Below are 18,193 nucleotides of genomic sequence, written 5' to 3'. Positions count from 1 at the left end.
GATCACACCGAGTGTACCTCACATGCGAAATATCTCGCTTGAATGGGACCTGTAGGGGGCGTGGCGACCATTTGAAGATCAGAACAAGGCACGCTCCGAAACAGCAGGAAACTTGGACAAAATAAGAAGCTATGACGTAATTGTTTTGATACGTGGTGTATATATAGGTTTGAAAGGTAGCTGAATACGAATTTGACATCAAATATTTACAAATCAAAATGGCGCATCCAACATGGCTGACACAAATTACAAAGAAACATGCTATGGATCTGAAATTAGGTAGATAGAGATATTCGACGTCACTATGTATGAATCGGATACCAAAAGTGTAAAATTCAAAATGGCGCATCCAATATGGCAGACAAAAAGCAAAACACTGCTGTGGATCTGAAAGCGGGTAGGTAGAGGTTTTTGTCTTCGCTGAATATGAATTCAATGTTAAAAGTACAAAACGTAATATGATGGATCCAATGTGACTGACGAAAAATAAGAAAAATATGTAAGGAACGGGCATATGTTATTCTTACGCATGTAGTAGAAAAATACCTATAGTGCATAAGGGGGCAAGTAGGGGCAGGTGATGTTTTACAGTAAACAGAGAACGTGTTTTGCTATACAATTATGCCAGAATTAAGGCATAGAATGCAGGACAAGTTTTGTAGCGCACATGAAAGTTTTAAGATACGAACAGATTGCAATCATCGACAATAATTATTTTGCTATCAACTGCCTGCTCCGCCTCCGAACAGATACGTGGGGATCGGCATATGTCATATATCGTTGAAAAGCTGCATCGACTACTCTTTACATCTGTAGCATCTCGCTTGAATGGTGTCTGTAGGGTACGTTGCGATTATTTGCAGATACTATCTGAAGATACGAACAATAACAGTGAAAAGTTCGCTTTTAAAACGTCGTTAGGCTTGCATAACTGTCTTTCCAGTTTCACATTATGTCGTATGCACTTGTGAGCAATATATATGACAAATGTCCACTCTCCGTAGTAGGGATGATACTGACACCGAGAGTAGTTTCGATCTTGTCTCGGTCTCGTCTCTAATGTGCTTTTCCAAATCGAAACGAGATCGAAACGGAGCCCAGGCTCATCTCGATACGCATACGTCCATTCTATACTTTTGTACATTTTGTCCACCATATTGGATGCGTTATATTGCATTTTGCACTTTTGACATTGAATTCATACACCGCGACTACGAAAACCTCTACCTACCTGCTTTCAGATCCAGAAGTGTTTTGCATTTTGTCTGCCATATTGGATCCGCTATTTTGAATTTTACATTTTGGTATCCTATTCATACATAGCGACGTCGAATGTCTTTATATATCCAATTTCAGATCCATAGCTTATATTTTTGTAATTTGTGTCCGCCATGTTGGATTCGCCATTTTGATTTGTGAACATTTGATGTCAGATTCGTATTTAGCTATGTTTCAAACCTATATATACCATGTATCAAAACAATTAAATCATAGCTTCCTAGTTTGTCCATGTTTTCTGGTGTTTCGGAGCGTGAATTTTTCTGATTTTCAAATGGTCGCCACGCCCCCTATAGACCCCATTCAAGCGACATATTTCATATGTGAGGTATACTCGGTGTGACCTTTCCAACGATATATACAGGGTGCAAATTAGCGGGGGGATGAGGGGATTTTCCCCTTCCATCACATTTTGTTCTCCCCAAAGAAATAAATTGAAGTATCCCTACCGGAGATGCTCGTTTCCTCCCAAACTATCCTTAGTATAATGCCAAATTTCACTAATTTTTGTCCTCCCTTGTAAGTTTAATCTGCTTGCTGTATTTCGAAATGAGCGATGTAAACTATTCAGTTTCGGTCATTTTTAATTTCCCCACTATTTTCATTCTTGTTCAGTTGAACCATATTCCCCATGCTGTAAGCATGGGTGGACCACCGATGGGCAGCTAGCGACCTCTCGCCAAAAATTGGTGGTTCCACTGCGACGATCCGCGGTGGCTCCACTTCCGTGTTGAAAATTATACCAGCAGCAGCCCACCAGAGGCACAGATGCGACGGAACGCCAATAAACCACAAAATTACTCCCCCAAAATGTGTTAAATTGCCTATATGTGCGATTTGTTTACATTTAGGTAAGTCTAAAAACACTCAAAAAAGTACTTAAAAAAAGGGATGACGAGAACCACCAAACTTACGATTACTAGGCACGTATTCTTCCGACTTCACCACGGAGACAATGAAGAAAACCTTGGTTTAGAGGGATAAATCGAGATCTTTTCAATTTGGTCAATCAAAATGCTTCTTTAACCGAGTATATTCGACGATAATTGTTTGGGATAAGATAAAAATGCGTTTGCAATGTAATTTTATAACAAAATAACACGCGTCTTTTACTTTATTTCATAATTCTCCCATATTCACTTTCTAATGATTGGCAACAGTCGCCATCTAGATTCATACAATTATATGCACTCATCTCAAGACATTATTCACTGAATTTCTTTATTTAAAGAATTCAGTGAATAGTTATTTCTAAAGGCACATTCTGACTTGCGTACAGTAAAGCAAGGCAAAAAGTTTTTTTAAAAAATGTAGATGCTATGCCGATTACCGAACCGCTAGAGTAATAAATGGGCCGAATTATTTAGGAAATAAACCTTACAGAGCTTTGGGCATAAGAGTGATATAAACAAGTTCAGGAAGGTTAGGTATTGTGTGTGCATATCAGACAATATATACATAGTTGTCGGTAGATTTATTGAATTAATAAATCCTTTATTTATTACAAATGTCATGTAATATTTATGTACGTGTGGGGGGTGGGGTAGGCATTATCGTCACATTTTGAATTATTTCACCTTCAGACGCTACATCCTGTTGGCTTAATTTTATCCCCCCCCAATATAAATTATCTTATTCGCACACTGGATATATAACACATGTGGATCCCCGCATACCTCTTCATGTACTTCCCTAGTTAGTCCTGTAGGGTCGACAACTAGCTTGAGTGCACCTAGCAATTGAAAGGAAACGGCTGAAACTGGTCAAGAAAAATTGTTACACAACGCTGACAACACCTGACCACAACGCTGTTTAACGGATCGTCAGAACTGCGAGAACTTGTAAGGAGGAAATTTTAATGCATTCACCTATACCCCGAACCTGGTACATCAGATAACATAGCCACACACACACACACACAAACACCCCCCCCCACACACACACTTCTACACCCCCACGCATACACAAATAAAAGTTCTATGCACCGAACCCCAGGATATGGAAACGATGTGTTTTGTCACACAGAATCCAAATTTCGAAACCCCATGACTAACGATCGTGTCCACTTTTTTTTTTTTAATGGAAGAAAAACTTTACCGATTTTAGATAGGGAGAATACACGTAACATAGCTATACAAATAGGGATGCGCACGAGTCGAGTCGAGTCGGGATTTAAGCCTCTCTCAAGAAAATGTCTCGACTCGAAAATATGTTTCTGTCTCGACTCGACAGTCTCCGTCTCGACTCGACTCGAATTCGAGTCGAGACGTCTCGAAATTCGAGTCGAGACAAAATATACGAGTTAAAATATACGCACACATCAGCCAGACCATTATGACTACCTACCTAATTGTTAGTATGTCGACCTTTGGCACGAATAACAACGGCGACACGTCTTGGCATGCACGCAATGATCCTTGGTAGGTCGCTGGAGAGAGTTGACACCACATATGCACACACAGGTCACCTAATTCCCGTAAATTCTGGGGAAGGGGGTGATGCGCCCTGACGTAACGTTCAATCACATTCCACATGTGTTCTATTGGGTTCAGATCCGGTGAGTTGGAGGGCCAGAACATCACTTGGAACTCGCTTCTGCGCTCCTCGAACCACCCCATCACACTCCTGGCCTAGTGACATGGTGCATTATCTTGTTGAAAAATGCTATTACCATTGGGAAACATGGTCGTCATGAAGGGGTGTGCGTAGTCTGGAAGCAGTGTGCGATACGCCTCGGCCGTCATGGTGTCTTGCTCGAACTCCACTAGACACATGGAGGCTCACGTGAATGTTCCCCATATAATAATAATTAAGCCGCAGCCAGCTTGCCTCCGTCCCGCAGTACAGGTGTCAAGGAGCTGTTCCCTTGGAATACGACGGATTCGCACCCTCCCATCGTCATGATGAAGAAGTTATCGGGATTCATCAGACAATGCAACGCTCTGCCACTATACTAAGGTCCAGTGGCGATGGTCAGGTATTCATTTCAGTCGTAGTTGCCGATATCGTGGTGTTAACATTCTCACATGAATGGATCGTCGGCTGTGGAGGCCCATTGTTAGGAGTGTTCGGTGCGCTATGTGTTCAGAGTAGTGTTGTGAAGGCCTGGGAAAAAACGGACATTTTGGGTAAAACCCCATTTTTTTACGGTTTTCCCGAACTTGAAAAAAGAAACGGAAAATTTGGGTAAAATTGAAATTTTCGAATATTTTATTATATTATGCTTTCAAAATGAAAACTACTTTATATTTACTAGTTTGGAGTTAAGATAACTGGGTACTTATGTTTCTTGTATTAGAATACGGAAATTTTGTGCACAACTCATCCAAACACTTCAAAGTTAGCACCGTGATAGAACGGAGTTATGGCTACAAAAGAAACTAAAATATAATCCTAGATAGCTTAATATAGCTTAATATAGTCAGTATGTTTTAGGAAATATAGTTTGTGTGCCACCACTTTGGGTTTACTTTTCTGATCTTTCGTTTATTTTGTTGTAGGCTTTGCTAATCTTTCAGGTTTTTTTTTTTTTTTTTTTTTTTTTTTTTTTTTTTACTATTTATACATTAAAATGGCCTATATTGTGATTATAATTTTAATTCATGTAAAATTTATACACATTTCGTGCTAGATCTGATAAAATTTCTGTTGCGTTTGTGTAAGAGAAAGTTTAGTATTGATATTTTTGTTATTACATTATTTGCAGTATTTTATTGAATAAGTTGTGCATTTACCTTCGTATGATCTGTATAGTTCAGGAGTATTGCAATATATTATATTTATATAGGATTTATATTCACAATTCATATCTTTTACTGCTGTAGTTTAACTTCAAACCGTCGCTCTGGGTTACAAGGTTTAAATGTAGTCAGAATTAGTATTATGTATTAGAAAGTGTTTCATTAGTATTATGTATTAGAAAGTGTATCAATTTCATTCTCCTGTACTTGATCTGTGCCCTTGAGTGTGCAGGCCAGTTCTTTTAAACCAAAAACCATAACATTCTTACTTCGGGGGAAAGCCACGAAATTCATGTTCGGGCAATCCCTACCACGGGGGAAGAATCGAGGAACCACTAAAACATCCTTGTAGTTCAGTTTGATATATTTTTTCTTCTCGATTTTCAATTTGCTGAATTATATCATGATATAAATAGAAATGAAAGCAATACCGTACTGTATATATAAAGACTGCTCCCCTATATTTTGGCTCATTTCGAACACTGTGTGCCATATACTATTAAACATCACTTTATAATTAATAATTGTATTATTTTTAAGCTACCAAGAAATGCATATAGAAATATCATAATGTCTTTTGTTATTTGTTGATATTTTGTATTATTCTTTATGCCCTGTATACTTTCGTTATCTATTTTTGCTTAGACCGAGTCTGTCTTTTTTTTTTCAACTGTCGTTCCGCAGTTGTTATTCAAAATATAAATGATTAGAGTAAATTTTACACTCGTTTGTTAAAATGAATGCCATCATCAATACAGAATTTTCTTGTGTGCAAGTACTGTGCAAGACAGCGCATCTGATATATCGTGGTGACTAGTGACTCATGACTCCGCCATGCCTCCGAAACGAAAGTTCGTATTTAATTTAAATCTACAGAAAGAATACAATTTCATTAAAAAAAAAAAAAAAAAAATCAAGTCCCAAAATAGTATCTCGGAATCAGATTTATGACCCCACCAGTCCCGCATTCATATGCGTCCGATTCTTGCAAAGACGCTCATCTTCCAGGAAGTGAACGCCCCTCCCCGTAAACAATCCTTCTGGATCCGCTAGTGACCAATATGTGTATCTATACAAAACCTTATACCTCTTGAGCTTGGCAAGTATATCTTCGATGTCATGCTGGTATTAAAGGGATTCACAAATTAAACATTATTGAAAGAAATGTACACATACAAAGATTTATTTTGGAAAATTATACATTTTCAATTTGAGACAGAATCATTAAAATTTATAATCAATTCCAGTTATTTCAAAAAATAACTAAATTTGTAACTACAATTAATTTGTATGAGTAAAGTAAATTCGTGACTACTATAAGTCGAAATGCTTGACGATTTTTTCTTCTTTTTGAAAAGATAAAATGTGAAACACTTTAAGAAAACTTTTAAAAGAAACAAAGTTCTATGTTGTAATGAAATTAAATAATTGTTGTTTTAGATCGGAAGACAAGAAAAGAATAAAAACTGATGAACGTCAGGATCCACGTGAACAGATTCATAGTCAAGCATATTTAAGATATTTCCGTGTATGCTTAAATAATACATAAAACCCGAATGATGTGCAAAAGTTCTTGACCAGTAATAAAACTGCACTATTTAAAATTAAAGATTTCATCTTATTGAATGATCAATCTAGTTTAATTAGAACTTACAAACAAATAATAATAACTAAACATATACGATACTTGGTTATAGATTTCGAACTGTATTAACTGTTTAACAAAATTAACTAAGAACTTTGGTTAAATTGAAGTGCTTGATTTTGTTGAGCATTGATTTGATAATCCAATATTTGCAGTTACTAATTTATGTCATAAAAAATATCAAGATTTACAGTGGTGTTGGTTTAGCCGTTATCCAAATCAGGGAACGAGAGTTGAACTTCGATTTTAACGTTACATGAAAATATGTTTTATTCGTCCGTCAGCAAGTGTTGTGACATCTGTGACTCTGTTTGGAATTGAGCTGGTGCCTCACGTTTGTAGAAAATTCGCTTCTCATACTCTGACTTCTCAATGTCGTTCTCGAGCAACTAGAAAGAATAAGAAAAAGAAAAATTACCTTCAAGAAAAGAAATAGCAGTATAACCCACAACAAATATTTACAGTATATTTATTACTATATGTTCCTTAACCTTTTCACAGAGGAAGTTGACTTTTGTCGACAGAACCAAATTTCCTTAACATGCGAATGTCGACTATAGTCGACGTGTTAAAATTTGTTTGTCCGTATCTTGGCTTTGTCGAAAGTAGTCGCCAAAGTTGTACCGTTCATTTTTGTTTGTGTTCTATTGTTTTCGATAAACAATAGAAATCACACAGAAAACCTTTGGCGACTACAATCGACAAAACCAAGATACAGACAAATTTTAACACGTCGACTATAATCGACATTCGCAGGTTAGGGAAATTTTTTTCCGTCGCCTTCCACAGTGAAAGGGTTAATGCTACATTAGTTGAACACAGGCAAATGTGTGACGAGTATCATTATGTTATAGTTACTGCAATGTTAGCAAAAAATACTACATTTGTTCCCGATTATTGAACCTTCGTTATTCAACATCATCAATAGTGATTTTAACCTCTTTACGTATGGGTAAAGCTCTCATTGTCCAATTAAGCACACTTTAAAGAAGTATGACCGCAAATGTTTTCTTCAAAAACTACATATTTTTTTTTAATGTGCTCCTAAATTTACTGATTAAATTTGATACAAATTTGGCCGGGGCTGGGTTTATGCTAGTCCCGCCCAATTGATTAATAATTCTAACATATCTAGAAACACGTTCAAACATATTTCAAGGAAGTGTGCTAAAAGTGTGCTTTGAACTCCACTACTAAACAATAAGTGTGTTCCATTATTTCAGTAGAGACTACCAACTCTGGGCGTTAGCTCCATTCACTTGGCCGATCATATTCAAACATATCTGAAAAAGTATACTATAAATTTTATTCCATACCCCTTATTTTTTGTATTTAAAAGGAGCAAGGTATTACTTCAAATCAACTAGAGTTAACCAATGAATGAAGATACTACTCTTTCCACAGTGAACCTTTATTTGGCTTATACTTCAACCACCAGCCTCTAAACTTCATGTATTGCACAAAGTATTCCAATAACGTAAGCCACTTTGGCATTACATTAAACCTAAAATACCAATTGCCACTCTAGGCTCATCTACCTAAATATAAATTTCTTAGCCACTTATGGCTCCAATCAAATACATAAACAACTGCAGCCACTTATGGCTCTTATTCCACATATAAATAACTTCAGCCACTTATGGTTCAATTTGTGACATCAATTCAATTACGCATATAAACAATCACCTACTTACACTCTTCATTTTCTAAACCTAATTACGTTCTTTTATTTACGCAATCTATCCACTAACTTTTAACATTTTCACTCCCAATATCTTTCTGGGTATTACATAAAAACGAACTGCAGCAACTGACTCCCAACAGTATGATCTTTTATTTTGTAGTAAAAACAGTAGATACAGTGTTGCAAACTATCATGAAGCAACACCGCCCAATTACCCGATCGCATTCAATCATATCACTAGAGAATGGGCTAAAAGTGTTCTTTCAATTCCACTACTAAACATAAAGTATGCTCTACTATTTCCATTAGAAGGAGTGTTACGAACTTTGGGGGTCAGGCCCTCCAATTAACCTATCAAGTTCAAACATACCGTAAAACAGTTTACTAAAATTGTTCTTTCAATTCCAGTATTTTAAGAAAATTCCACTCTATTTTTTATAGTAGGATGTGCATGGAAAACTTTGGGAGTCAGCCTCGCAAATTGACCGATCATAGTGCTATATAACCTATTTAAAGTTAATATACTACTAGGAATGCAATGGATATACCCGATTGCAATGAAATGAGCTGAGCGAGCTTAAACTACGTAATCATGACTTTTTCCCCATGTTAAGTCTATGGAAGCGTTTTTCGGTGATTATTCCTCGATGGTACATCGGATTTTTTATTTCGACCTATGTTCTCACTCAGCACGACATACTCTATAAGCGTGCTAAGTTTAGTTGAGATCGGCCAAACGGTCTAGGAGGAAGCGTTTTTCGGTGATTATTCCTCGATGGTACATCGGATTTTTTATTTCGACCTATGTTCTCACTCAGCACAACATACTCTATCAGCGTGCTAAGTTTGGTCGGGATCGGCCAAACGGTCTAGGAGGAAGCGTTTTTCGGTGATTATTCCTCGATGGTACATCGGATTTTTGATTTCGACCTATGTTGTCACTCAGCACGACATACTCTATCAGCGTGCTAAGTTTGGTTGAGATCGCCCAAACGGTCTAGGAGGAGTTCGCGGACAACCAACGGCTAACCCGAGTATAAGAGCTTCGCTTCGCTCAGCTCAATAATATAAACTATCTATTAAAATAATATTAGAAATGTTTCTATTGGAAATAATGAGGCTTACTTTTTGTTTAGTAATGGAATTGAAATCACATTTTTAGTACATTTCCTTCGAGAGATGTTTTCAAGTGATCAGTTAAATATTTCTAGTGGACGGGACTTGACTTCGATATAATTTGCAACACTGTTTCTACTGGAAATAATGAAGTACACTTTTGTTAGTAGTGGAACTAAAATCACATTATTTTGAGATATGTTTATACGTGATCAGTTAATTTGTGAAGCTGGTGTTACGGTAATTGGCAACAGTATTTCTACTGTTCCAATTATTAATACAAAGGAGCTCACTTTTCGTTTAATAGTGGAATTGCAAGCACCTTTTCAACACATTTTATTTTAGAAAAGATATGTTTGAACTTGATCGGATAAATATTTCTAGTAGGTGGAGCTGGCTTCCCGCTAATTGGTAACATTGTTTATAATGAAAATAATGGTGTAGCTATACTTGTTTACTAGTGGAATTGAAGGCACATTTTTTTAAAAGATATATTTGAATATAATTGGTTAATTCGGCGGGGCTGACACCCAAAGTTGACAAAACTGTTTCTACTCGAATGTATGTAATTTATTTTCTATTTTATTTATTTATTTATTTTTAGTAGTGAAATGGAAAGCATACTTCCAGCAAAGATTCTGAAATATATTTGAACGTGAATGGTTAATCGGGTGGTGATAATTGGGAATACTGTTTCTACTAGAAATAATAGTGCACAATTTTTGTTTTAACAGTAGAATTGAAAACATACTTTTAATGCACGTTTTTTGAGATGTGAATCAAACCCGGGTCTCCCATGCCAAAAGCACGTACACTATTTTCATAACCACAAAGAAGCTCAACAGTAAAAAAAGAAGAGGTACCAAAATACATAATGTAACCTCTATATATAAAATTATATAGACATAAGTAGATAAATATGTGCTTTCAATGTATCTTTCCTTTTCAAATGACATATAATCTTTGTTTACACTTTGTATTTAGAGACATACAATCCGCTATACAAACAAAATATATTAACGTTTCCAACTCCAAATTCTACATTTAGTAATTATATTCTCTTTCAATGTTCAAGAGAAAGTAGGATAGTTGTGCATATCAAATGAAAGGGATTCTTCCAGCACAGTACATTGGAATACATTTGTTGACTGTTGAAATTGTTCTGTAAACAAATAAAGTTCATGGAAGTCCGCACTGTGAACCAGTAATAAATGACCGACGAGGCTGTTCCACCGAGAAGCCATGCGAAAAGAAAATTACAAGATACTCTCGTGATAGAAAAGAAAGCAGGTTAGGATGAAAAGTGGTCCAAATATAAACCGAGTCAAAAACAATAATTGAAAAGGTGCATTTAGACAGGATCTGCGCAGTGTAAAGCGGATGTGAATGAATAAAATGAAAGGAAAAGTGAAAGTTTGGATAAAGCAAGGAAAAATAGACGAAATGAGTCAAAATAAAAGAAAAGTGACCTTTTTGACTTTTATAGCGAAGATCGGAAATATTTTACATTTGAAAAACTAAAAGAAGTAATTAATACATTTTTTAGGCTTCTGATTTCATCACTAAGTTACGCTGTAATGCAATCATTTAAAAGATTTACTAATTCTTAATTAACGCATCATTTCCTCATAAAAGAACTAATAATCGTTAAAATCACGAAATGATTACTTCTCTCACTAGAGGACTGATGCGCGTTGCATATTACAACTATATAAAGTACTAGTGTTAATTACCCGCTTCGTTGGACTGAAATAAAAACTTTAAATGCACAACTCATTATGTCATGTGTTTAGTAAATGATAGTAAAAATTAATATTACTATTGAGGGCTGAATTTGGATTTAAACGGCATCGGAGGTACCACTCTTCATCTCAGCGACCCCGAAAACTATGGATTCAACTTTAATATCAATCATTTTCGATCATTTTTATATATCTCCCCCTTCCCTAAGTTACGAGACTGGATTTGATTTAAACGGCATCGGAAGTGTCATTGTTCATCTCATAGACCGCAAAAACTGTGGATTCGATACTAATATCGGTCATTTTCGATCATTTTTAAATATCTCCCCCTCCCTGTCCCTTAAGCTGCACCGTCAAAGTGAAACGATAAAAACACTCCCAGGCCCGAACCTCATCTATGTTGAAACTTTGATCGAGATCGGTCGAATGGTTCAAGAGTTATTAAGTCACAAAAGTAGTCACTTTCATTTTTATGTATTTTTCTATATCTCACCCACTACTCCTCCCCGTGTTACACTACTAAAGTAAAATGATAAAAACACTCCCAGGTCCGAATCTCATCTTTGTGGCAAATTTGATCGAGATCGGCCTTGTCGTTCAAGAGTTAATACGTTTTATTTATTTTCATATTTCCTCCCCTCCTCTCTTACGTTGTACCGTTAAAGTGAAATTATAAAAACCATCCCATGTCCGAACCTCATCTATGTGGAAAATTTGATCGAGATGGGTCTGGTGGTGCAAGCGGTGCGAAGTCACAAACATAGTCACTTTCCTTTATATAGGCTTATACATAATTTTTAAAAAAGTCATGTAGTGTGCTTATTGCCAAGGTTAGAATCGTTCATATAACAGCTGACTTAGATTCAGTTTTTCTTTTCCTGGTTTGTGAAACAGGAAGAAAGATTCTAGTTTGTAATATAACTTTAAATAGTTTATTAAATGAATCTGGAGAGAATAAATCTCTAAGTTTCTTGTCAGGTACTTTTTTTTTAATTATTATTATTCTAAATTAAGGGTCCCACTGCGTAACGATTTGCTTCAATTCAATGCTAAATCTGCACTTTAGTTCGCGGTAATAAGCATAGCTCTTATAATTGATTTTAGCAAGTTTGGTTGCACTCCGCAAACTTTATGAAGACTGGTACGGAATAAGACCCTAGGAATAATAACAAACAAACAAACAAAAAAAAAAAGGATAAACGTATAATTTCTCTTGGTTCATTATATGGATAAAATTCCAAATACTTAAAAAAATAATGCAATATGGATCAGGAAGCTGGGTTAAAATACTGGTTACGACAATGTATAGAATCTGAAATTACTTATGTAAACTTTCAATGCGCAAATAAAAGGAAAATATCCTCAGTATTTTTCATTTCAACTAATTAAGTCGTCTTTCCCTAACTTCTTAGTGAATACGTGCTATCATATATCTGTATTGTTTCGTTTAATTCCCATTTATATTTTTATTTTCTCCTTTTTCAGAAGATTTCACTTCTTTGCCTGTACATCAGTTGAATCAATTCGCATACATATCTTCACCTGCGTCAAAGATTTTGAATTCTCATTTAACTTTCCTTCTCTTATTCACTAATTTTCAATCTCACACTGGCAACTTCCAAAGTATTGATAACTTATACTGAACTAATCAAGTGATTAACACATACTATGTCTGATCCTGACTCTCGCACTGGGACATTCCTGCTGAGTTCGCTAGTGTCAAGGAAAGAGAAATGTTCTGTGGTGCTATAAATAATAATAATAATAATATGGATGATGAGCCAACAGCTCCAAAGATTATTAGTAATAGTAACAACTTTTAGCTATTATATCTATGCGGATTTAGAAACAGACAAATGAAGTTCAATATAAGTGCAAAGAAGAAAAATAAGAAACATAAAGTTTTTTTTTTTTTTTAAATAATGTATCTTCAAAATAGAAGAATTTTAAGAAGGATGACACTACGGCATATTTTTGTAACTGGGGACTAGAATATTTTGCTTAAATTTCGTGCTTTCTTGCTATATTTTCTGTATTTTTTGATGGTTTAGGTAGATTAGATGAGTTTAGATTAATTTGGATTAGTTTAGGTAGATTAGATGAGTTTAGGTTAGTTTGGATTAGTTTAGGTTAGGTTATGTTAGGATATTTGGATTTGGGGGGGGGCAGAATTCTTCGCTTAAATTCGTACTTTCTTTCTGTATTTTCTGTTTTTATGGTTTAGGCTAGGTTAGGTTAGTTTAGTTTCGGCTAGGTTAGGTTAGTAGCTAGTAACTACTCTTACGTAACATCAACTCATTTCTCCTGCTAACATGGTGATTTTACCTGATTTTGGTTCCCCAGTTCCAAAATTATCCCTGACACTCCAAATACCTAGGGATAATACAACTTCGAGACTTTGAACAAAACACAATGAAACACGCATTAAGGGAAACTCCCAGTCAAGAATTAGGACAAAAAGCCATTAACATATTTGCAATATCTCTCATTACATATTCATTTGAATTAATAAAATGGGCATAAATTAAATAAACAAACAAATAAATAAAATGTACTCGTAGTGCATGGCCGGTTGTATTAACTGTGACTTCTATTGGTACGTGTTTCTTAGTTTTGATTTAAGCATGAACATAATAATCAGTACGTTTTTTTACTTTATAATCTTTATTCTGAATCTTCACTTGATTCACAAATCAATGTTCGTTCCTACCTGTCTACCCATTTCTACTATATAGTTCAAGTTCTGGAATCTTCCTTCATAAACATGAATCCATACTCTTCCCTTATATCGAAAACGTATAACTTAAACAATAAACTTGTAATATCTTAAAAACAACCACTTTTATTTTGTACTAAGCATCCAACTTCACGGCATTCATCCATCAACTTAAACTCACAGCTTGATTCCTCAACATTTTATTTTCTCTTTTCTTTACTAGTATTATTATTGTTTTACTCTCCCTCAAAAGTGTGATGACATCACGAATCAAATTCAAAGATCTGAACTTTACTTTGACTTTTCTTCTTAATGCACAACAATTTTGTTCCCGACACAGGATATCAGTTCCAAAGCCTATTCGCATCTCTGTACCAATGATACCCGACCAAGTAAATTTGTGATGAACAACACCGTGTTCATTGTTTTCTCGAGACACTCTCGTTTTCTCCCACACTCTCATTCCACCAATTCTTCCAACATTAAACACTTGCCTTAATCATCTGTCCCCCTTAGCCTAAAGGCATAATCGTGGAACATTAAGGGGGCAGACTACTAAATATTTTTCAAAAGCTAACAATTTTTCTTTTGCCAGTTTTTCGTAAATGAAATGAGATAATGAAATGTAACTTACCTCAATAATAGATCATGTTATTCTAAACCCTAAAATACGAATCAGAAGAATTTTCAGTGTTGCCATCCATAGAAATACAGTGTGACCAGAATTTGAATTACAAAAAAATCTAGGTTAAGGCAACGACTAGAAAAATGAACTCAACGGTAATTGATGACTTATCATGCTGTCTGTGTTCCTTGTTTACTACTTTTAAAATAATATTTGTATTTATTTTGTACTAACTTATTTATTTTGTAATAACGTAAGTAAGTTATTGCAAAAATTGTTAGCGTTTGAAAAATATTTAGTACTCTGGCCCCTTAAACTGAAATATTTTATTTCATTTTTCTAGTACCAATGACATTGGTAATTTTGTCCAGAGGTGTGATCCCAACTGGAGCCTGGGACAAGTGAAATTTATCAAGATCAGTTTACGAAAGCAATTTGAGCGCACATTGCAACTATTTCCGGAGATTCTTATATTCTGTTACTTTCCATCACGCGTGCAGAGATTACAGGTCAAATCTTGAGGGGCATTTACTTTGTATATGCCCCTCAAGTATTATATATATATATATATATATATATATATATATATATTACAACAAAATACTTTGGCTTGTGCAATATTTACCTGTACCTTGGGCAGAAAGTATTCATACATATGCACTATACTTAGTAGAATGTTCATTTCATATTAACAAAAGAAGAATGTTTTTAATATATGTGAGATTATTATGGGATAGTTGTTGATATGGACATGTTTTATGGTTACCTAGTCAGTGAATTTGTGTACTTAACAGTTTTAAGAAAAGGATATTTAAGTTATATCAAATAATAAACCAGTTTAACACTGTTTATAGACATTGTCATTTTTATTAAAAAGGTGAGATTAATGGTATTAAAATATCGAAGCTAATATTTTTATGCCAAAGAATTACTACCACTTCGGATTTTTTTCTCAGCAAACGAACCAGGTTTACGACTATCTTATTGATAAGTCGTTGTAAAAATTTGGTGCCGAAACCCGGGACTTTGTAAATTCAATTCCCGAAGAAGAGTAAGGTGGAATTTACTTTTATACTACAGTTAATGAATACGAACTTAACCGTATTGCGAAGTGGTAAAGTAATCATAAGAAAAATGGACAACGAAACAATGCAGCAGGAATCAAATACTAGTGACAACGATGAGACTAGTGTAACACCAGGATTGACATCGGAAGATATCTTGTTAGCTTTACAGCGACAATTAATGCAGATGTGTACCGAGATAAAGAAGCAAAATGAAGAATTAAAGCAGACCATGGAGCAAATGTCTGACGAAGCTAACAAGCGATACGAAGAATTAAAGCAGACCATGGAACAGAAGTTCAACGAAGCTAACAAACAAAATGAAGAATTAAAGCAGACCATAGATCAAAAGTCTGACGAAGCTAACAAGCGAAATGAAGAATTAAGTAGACGAATGGAACAGAAGTTTGACGAAGCTAACCAGATCATGGAACAGAAGATAGAACTGAAGTTTGACGAAGCTAACAAGCAATATGAAGAATTAAGTAGACGGATAGAACGGATAGAACAGAAATCAGATGAAACGAAACAAACAATTGTCCAGGTGGTGAACGACCTATCCTCACAGTTCGAGGAAAAGTTAAAAAGAATATCCGATGATTGTCAGGAAAAGCACAATCACCAAAATCAAGAAATCTGTGCTGTAAAAAAAGATTTAGAAGTAATAGAATCTTCCCTTAAGCAGCAAAAGATCCAGGTCAGCAACAACTCTAATAACATACGTGTAAATACACAGTTGTTAGCTACTATTCAGGAAGAGATTAAAATGTTACAGGCCAAAGACAACATTTACCGTAATAACTTGGGTAGTGATCGCTTTGAGTTGTCCCACTCACCAGAGATGAACTCGCCTTCGCCGGGGTCCGATGAGGATATTATACTAGAAGAAAGTTGTCCGAAGAGTACTGATGAGCGAAACATAGATGGTGTCACGACACAGCACGTCACGGATAGGAACTATCACTCAACAAGAACAAGGAATGAGAAAAAGAAGGTAAAATTAAGTGTTAAAATGAGTGAAATTAGAGCTATGAGCAAATTCAGTGGTAAGTGTAATGAGAATGCTACTTCTTTCTTAGAGAAATTCCAAGACGAATGCAATATAATGTGCATCGATCGATCCCAATATATGAAATTAATACCCCATGTATTACTCCCACCTTGTTCCTTATGGTTTAAGGCAATACGTGATCACATTAGTACATATGAGGAATTCAAAGCGGCATTGATCGCTAATTATGAAAATGACTTTTTGCTGGCAAATAGAGATGCCACCCTTAGAAATCAACACTTCAATCCTCGATTGCACAAATGTGTTGTAGAATTTGTTGTAAATGTCTACAACGAATTAAAGGTCGTTAATCCTTTGCAATCGGAATCGAGAATAATAGCATCGATTCGAAATTTGCTTCCATTTAAATTGCAACAGATCTTATTTTCCACACAGTGTATGAGTTTCAGCCATTTATTGATGCTTGTCCAATGCTACGAAATTCAATACCATGCCATGAATCCACAATCAGGAATGGATAAAAATAAGAATAATTCAGATCATTTGATGCCTGTTCGGAATTTAAATATTCGGAGTATGAATAATACAGAACCTAACCTAAGCCGAGTATACTCTAGCAATCAAAATGAACACAATAGGCAAGGTTATGTGGGGACTCCGCCTAACCTAACTAATCATGGTAATTATGATGTCAGATCACTCAACCGCAATAGATATAAAAATAATCGAAGTACTGAGCGAAATTCCAGAAATGCAGCGAAATACGTTAATAGACGTAATTGGAGATCAAGAGATGGCACTCCATATCAAAATCGGAATCACGATGAGGGACATGTACAACACAATGTAGAACCTAATCATGATAGCGCAATACAGTGTACTCTATTAGAACCGTATGCAAGTTCGAATGTAACCTGATTACCGTTACTGAAATTAGGTTAAATTCATGTTAGTTATAGATTCTTGTAAATTTTTATTTTAAAGTTTATGTGTTAATATCAATAATAAAAACGATTCTTAAAAATACTTGAAATGCTTAAATAGAGTTTTAAGTAGACTGGAAAATTGATTTTCAAATGATTTTTATTCAATTTAATTCTCTTTAATTCTCATTAATCAAAATTAATTTTCAAATGATTTTTATTCTTTCTTGTTAATATGAGGAATTATAATTCGATTTATAATTAATTAAAAGCAAAGATTATTTATATTAGATTGATTTGTGTTGAAAATTTAATTGTCAAAGATTATGTTAATAATAAGATCTATTCTATAAAATCAATTATTCAACGATTACCTTAAATAAGATTCTTCTTTATTATAACATCTTAGTGCCACTATGTATACTTTTAAATGCAACATCTGACTTATTTGTTATTTAATGCGCCCGTAAAGATTAATATTATTTGTAACCCACGTTTGTCCTTTACATTTTTTTTGAAATCGCACTCTTCGACGATTAATTAAATAAGCGACGATATTTTAATAAGAAGATATAATAATAATATAATGGATAATAATGAAATAAATATAATTAATGTAATTAAAGATAAATATTGATGAAATGAAAG

At 34.8% G+C, this 18,193-nt stretch overlaps 1 protein-coding gene across 1 annotated transcript in view; it reads right to left on the bottom strand.

The window, feature by feature from the left end:
- Positions 1–6,183: 6,183 nt before the first annotated feature.
- Proc (Proctolin) overlaps positions 6,184–18,193 on the bottom strand; it is a 326,245-nt gene continuing 314,235 nt past the window's right edge. Inside the window, exon 3 of the mRNA XM_081741117.1 lies at positions 6,184–7,052. Coding sequence (XP_081597243.1) covers positions 6,933–7,052 — 120 coding nt within the window. The 3' untranslated portion in view covers positions 6,184–6,932. The remainder of the gene's footprint in view (positions 7,053–18,193) is intronic.

Source organism: Thermobia domestica, chromosome 15 (genome assembly GCF_964235325.1).
Source record: "Thermobia domestica chromosome 15, izTheDome1.hap1.1, whole genome shotgun sequence".
NCBI lineage: Eukaryota > Metazoa > Arthropoda > Insecta > Zygentoma > Lepismatidae > Thermobia > Thermobia domestica.
This window is presented reverse-complemented; position numbering and strand designations above follow the sequence as displayed.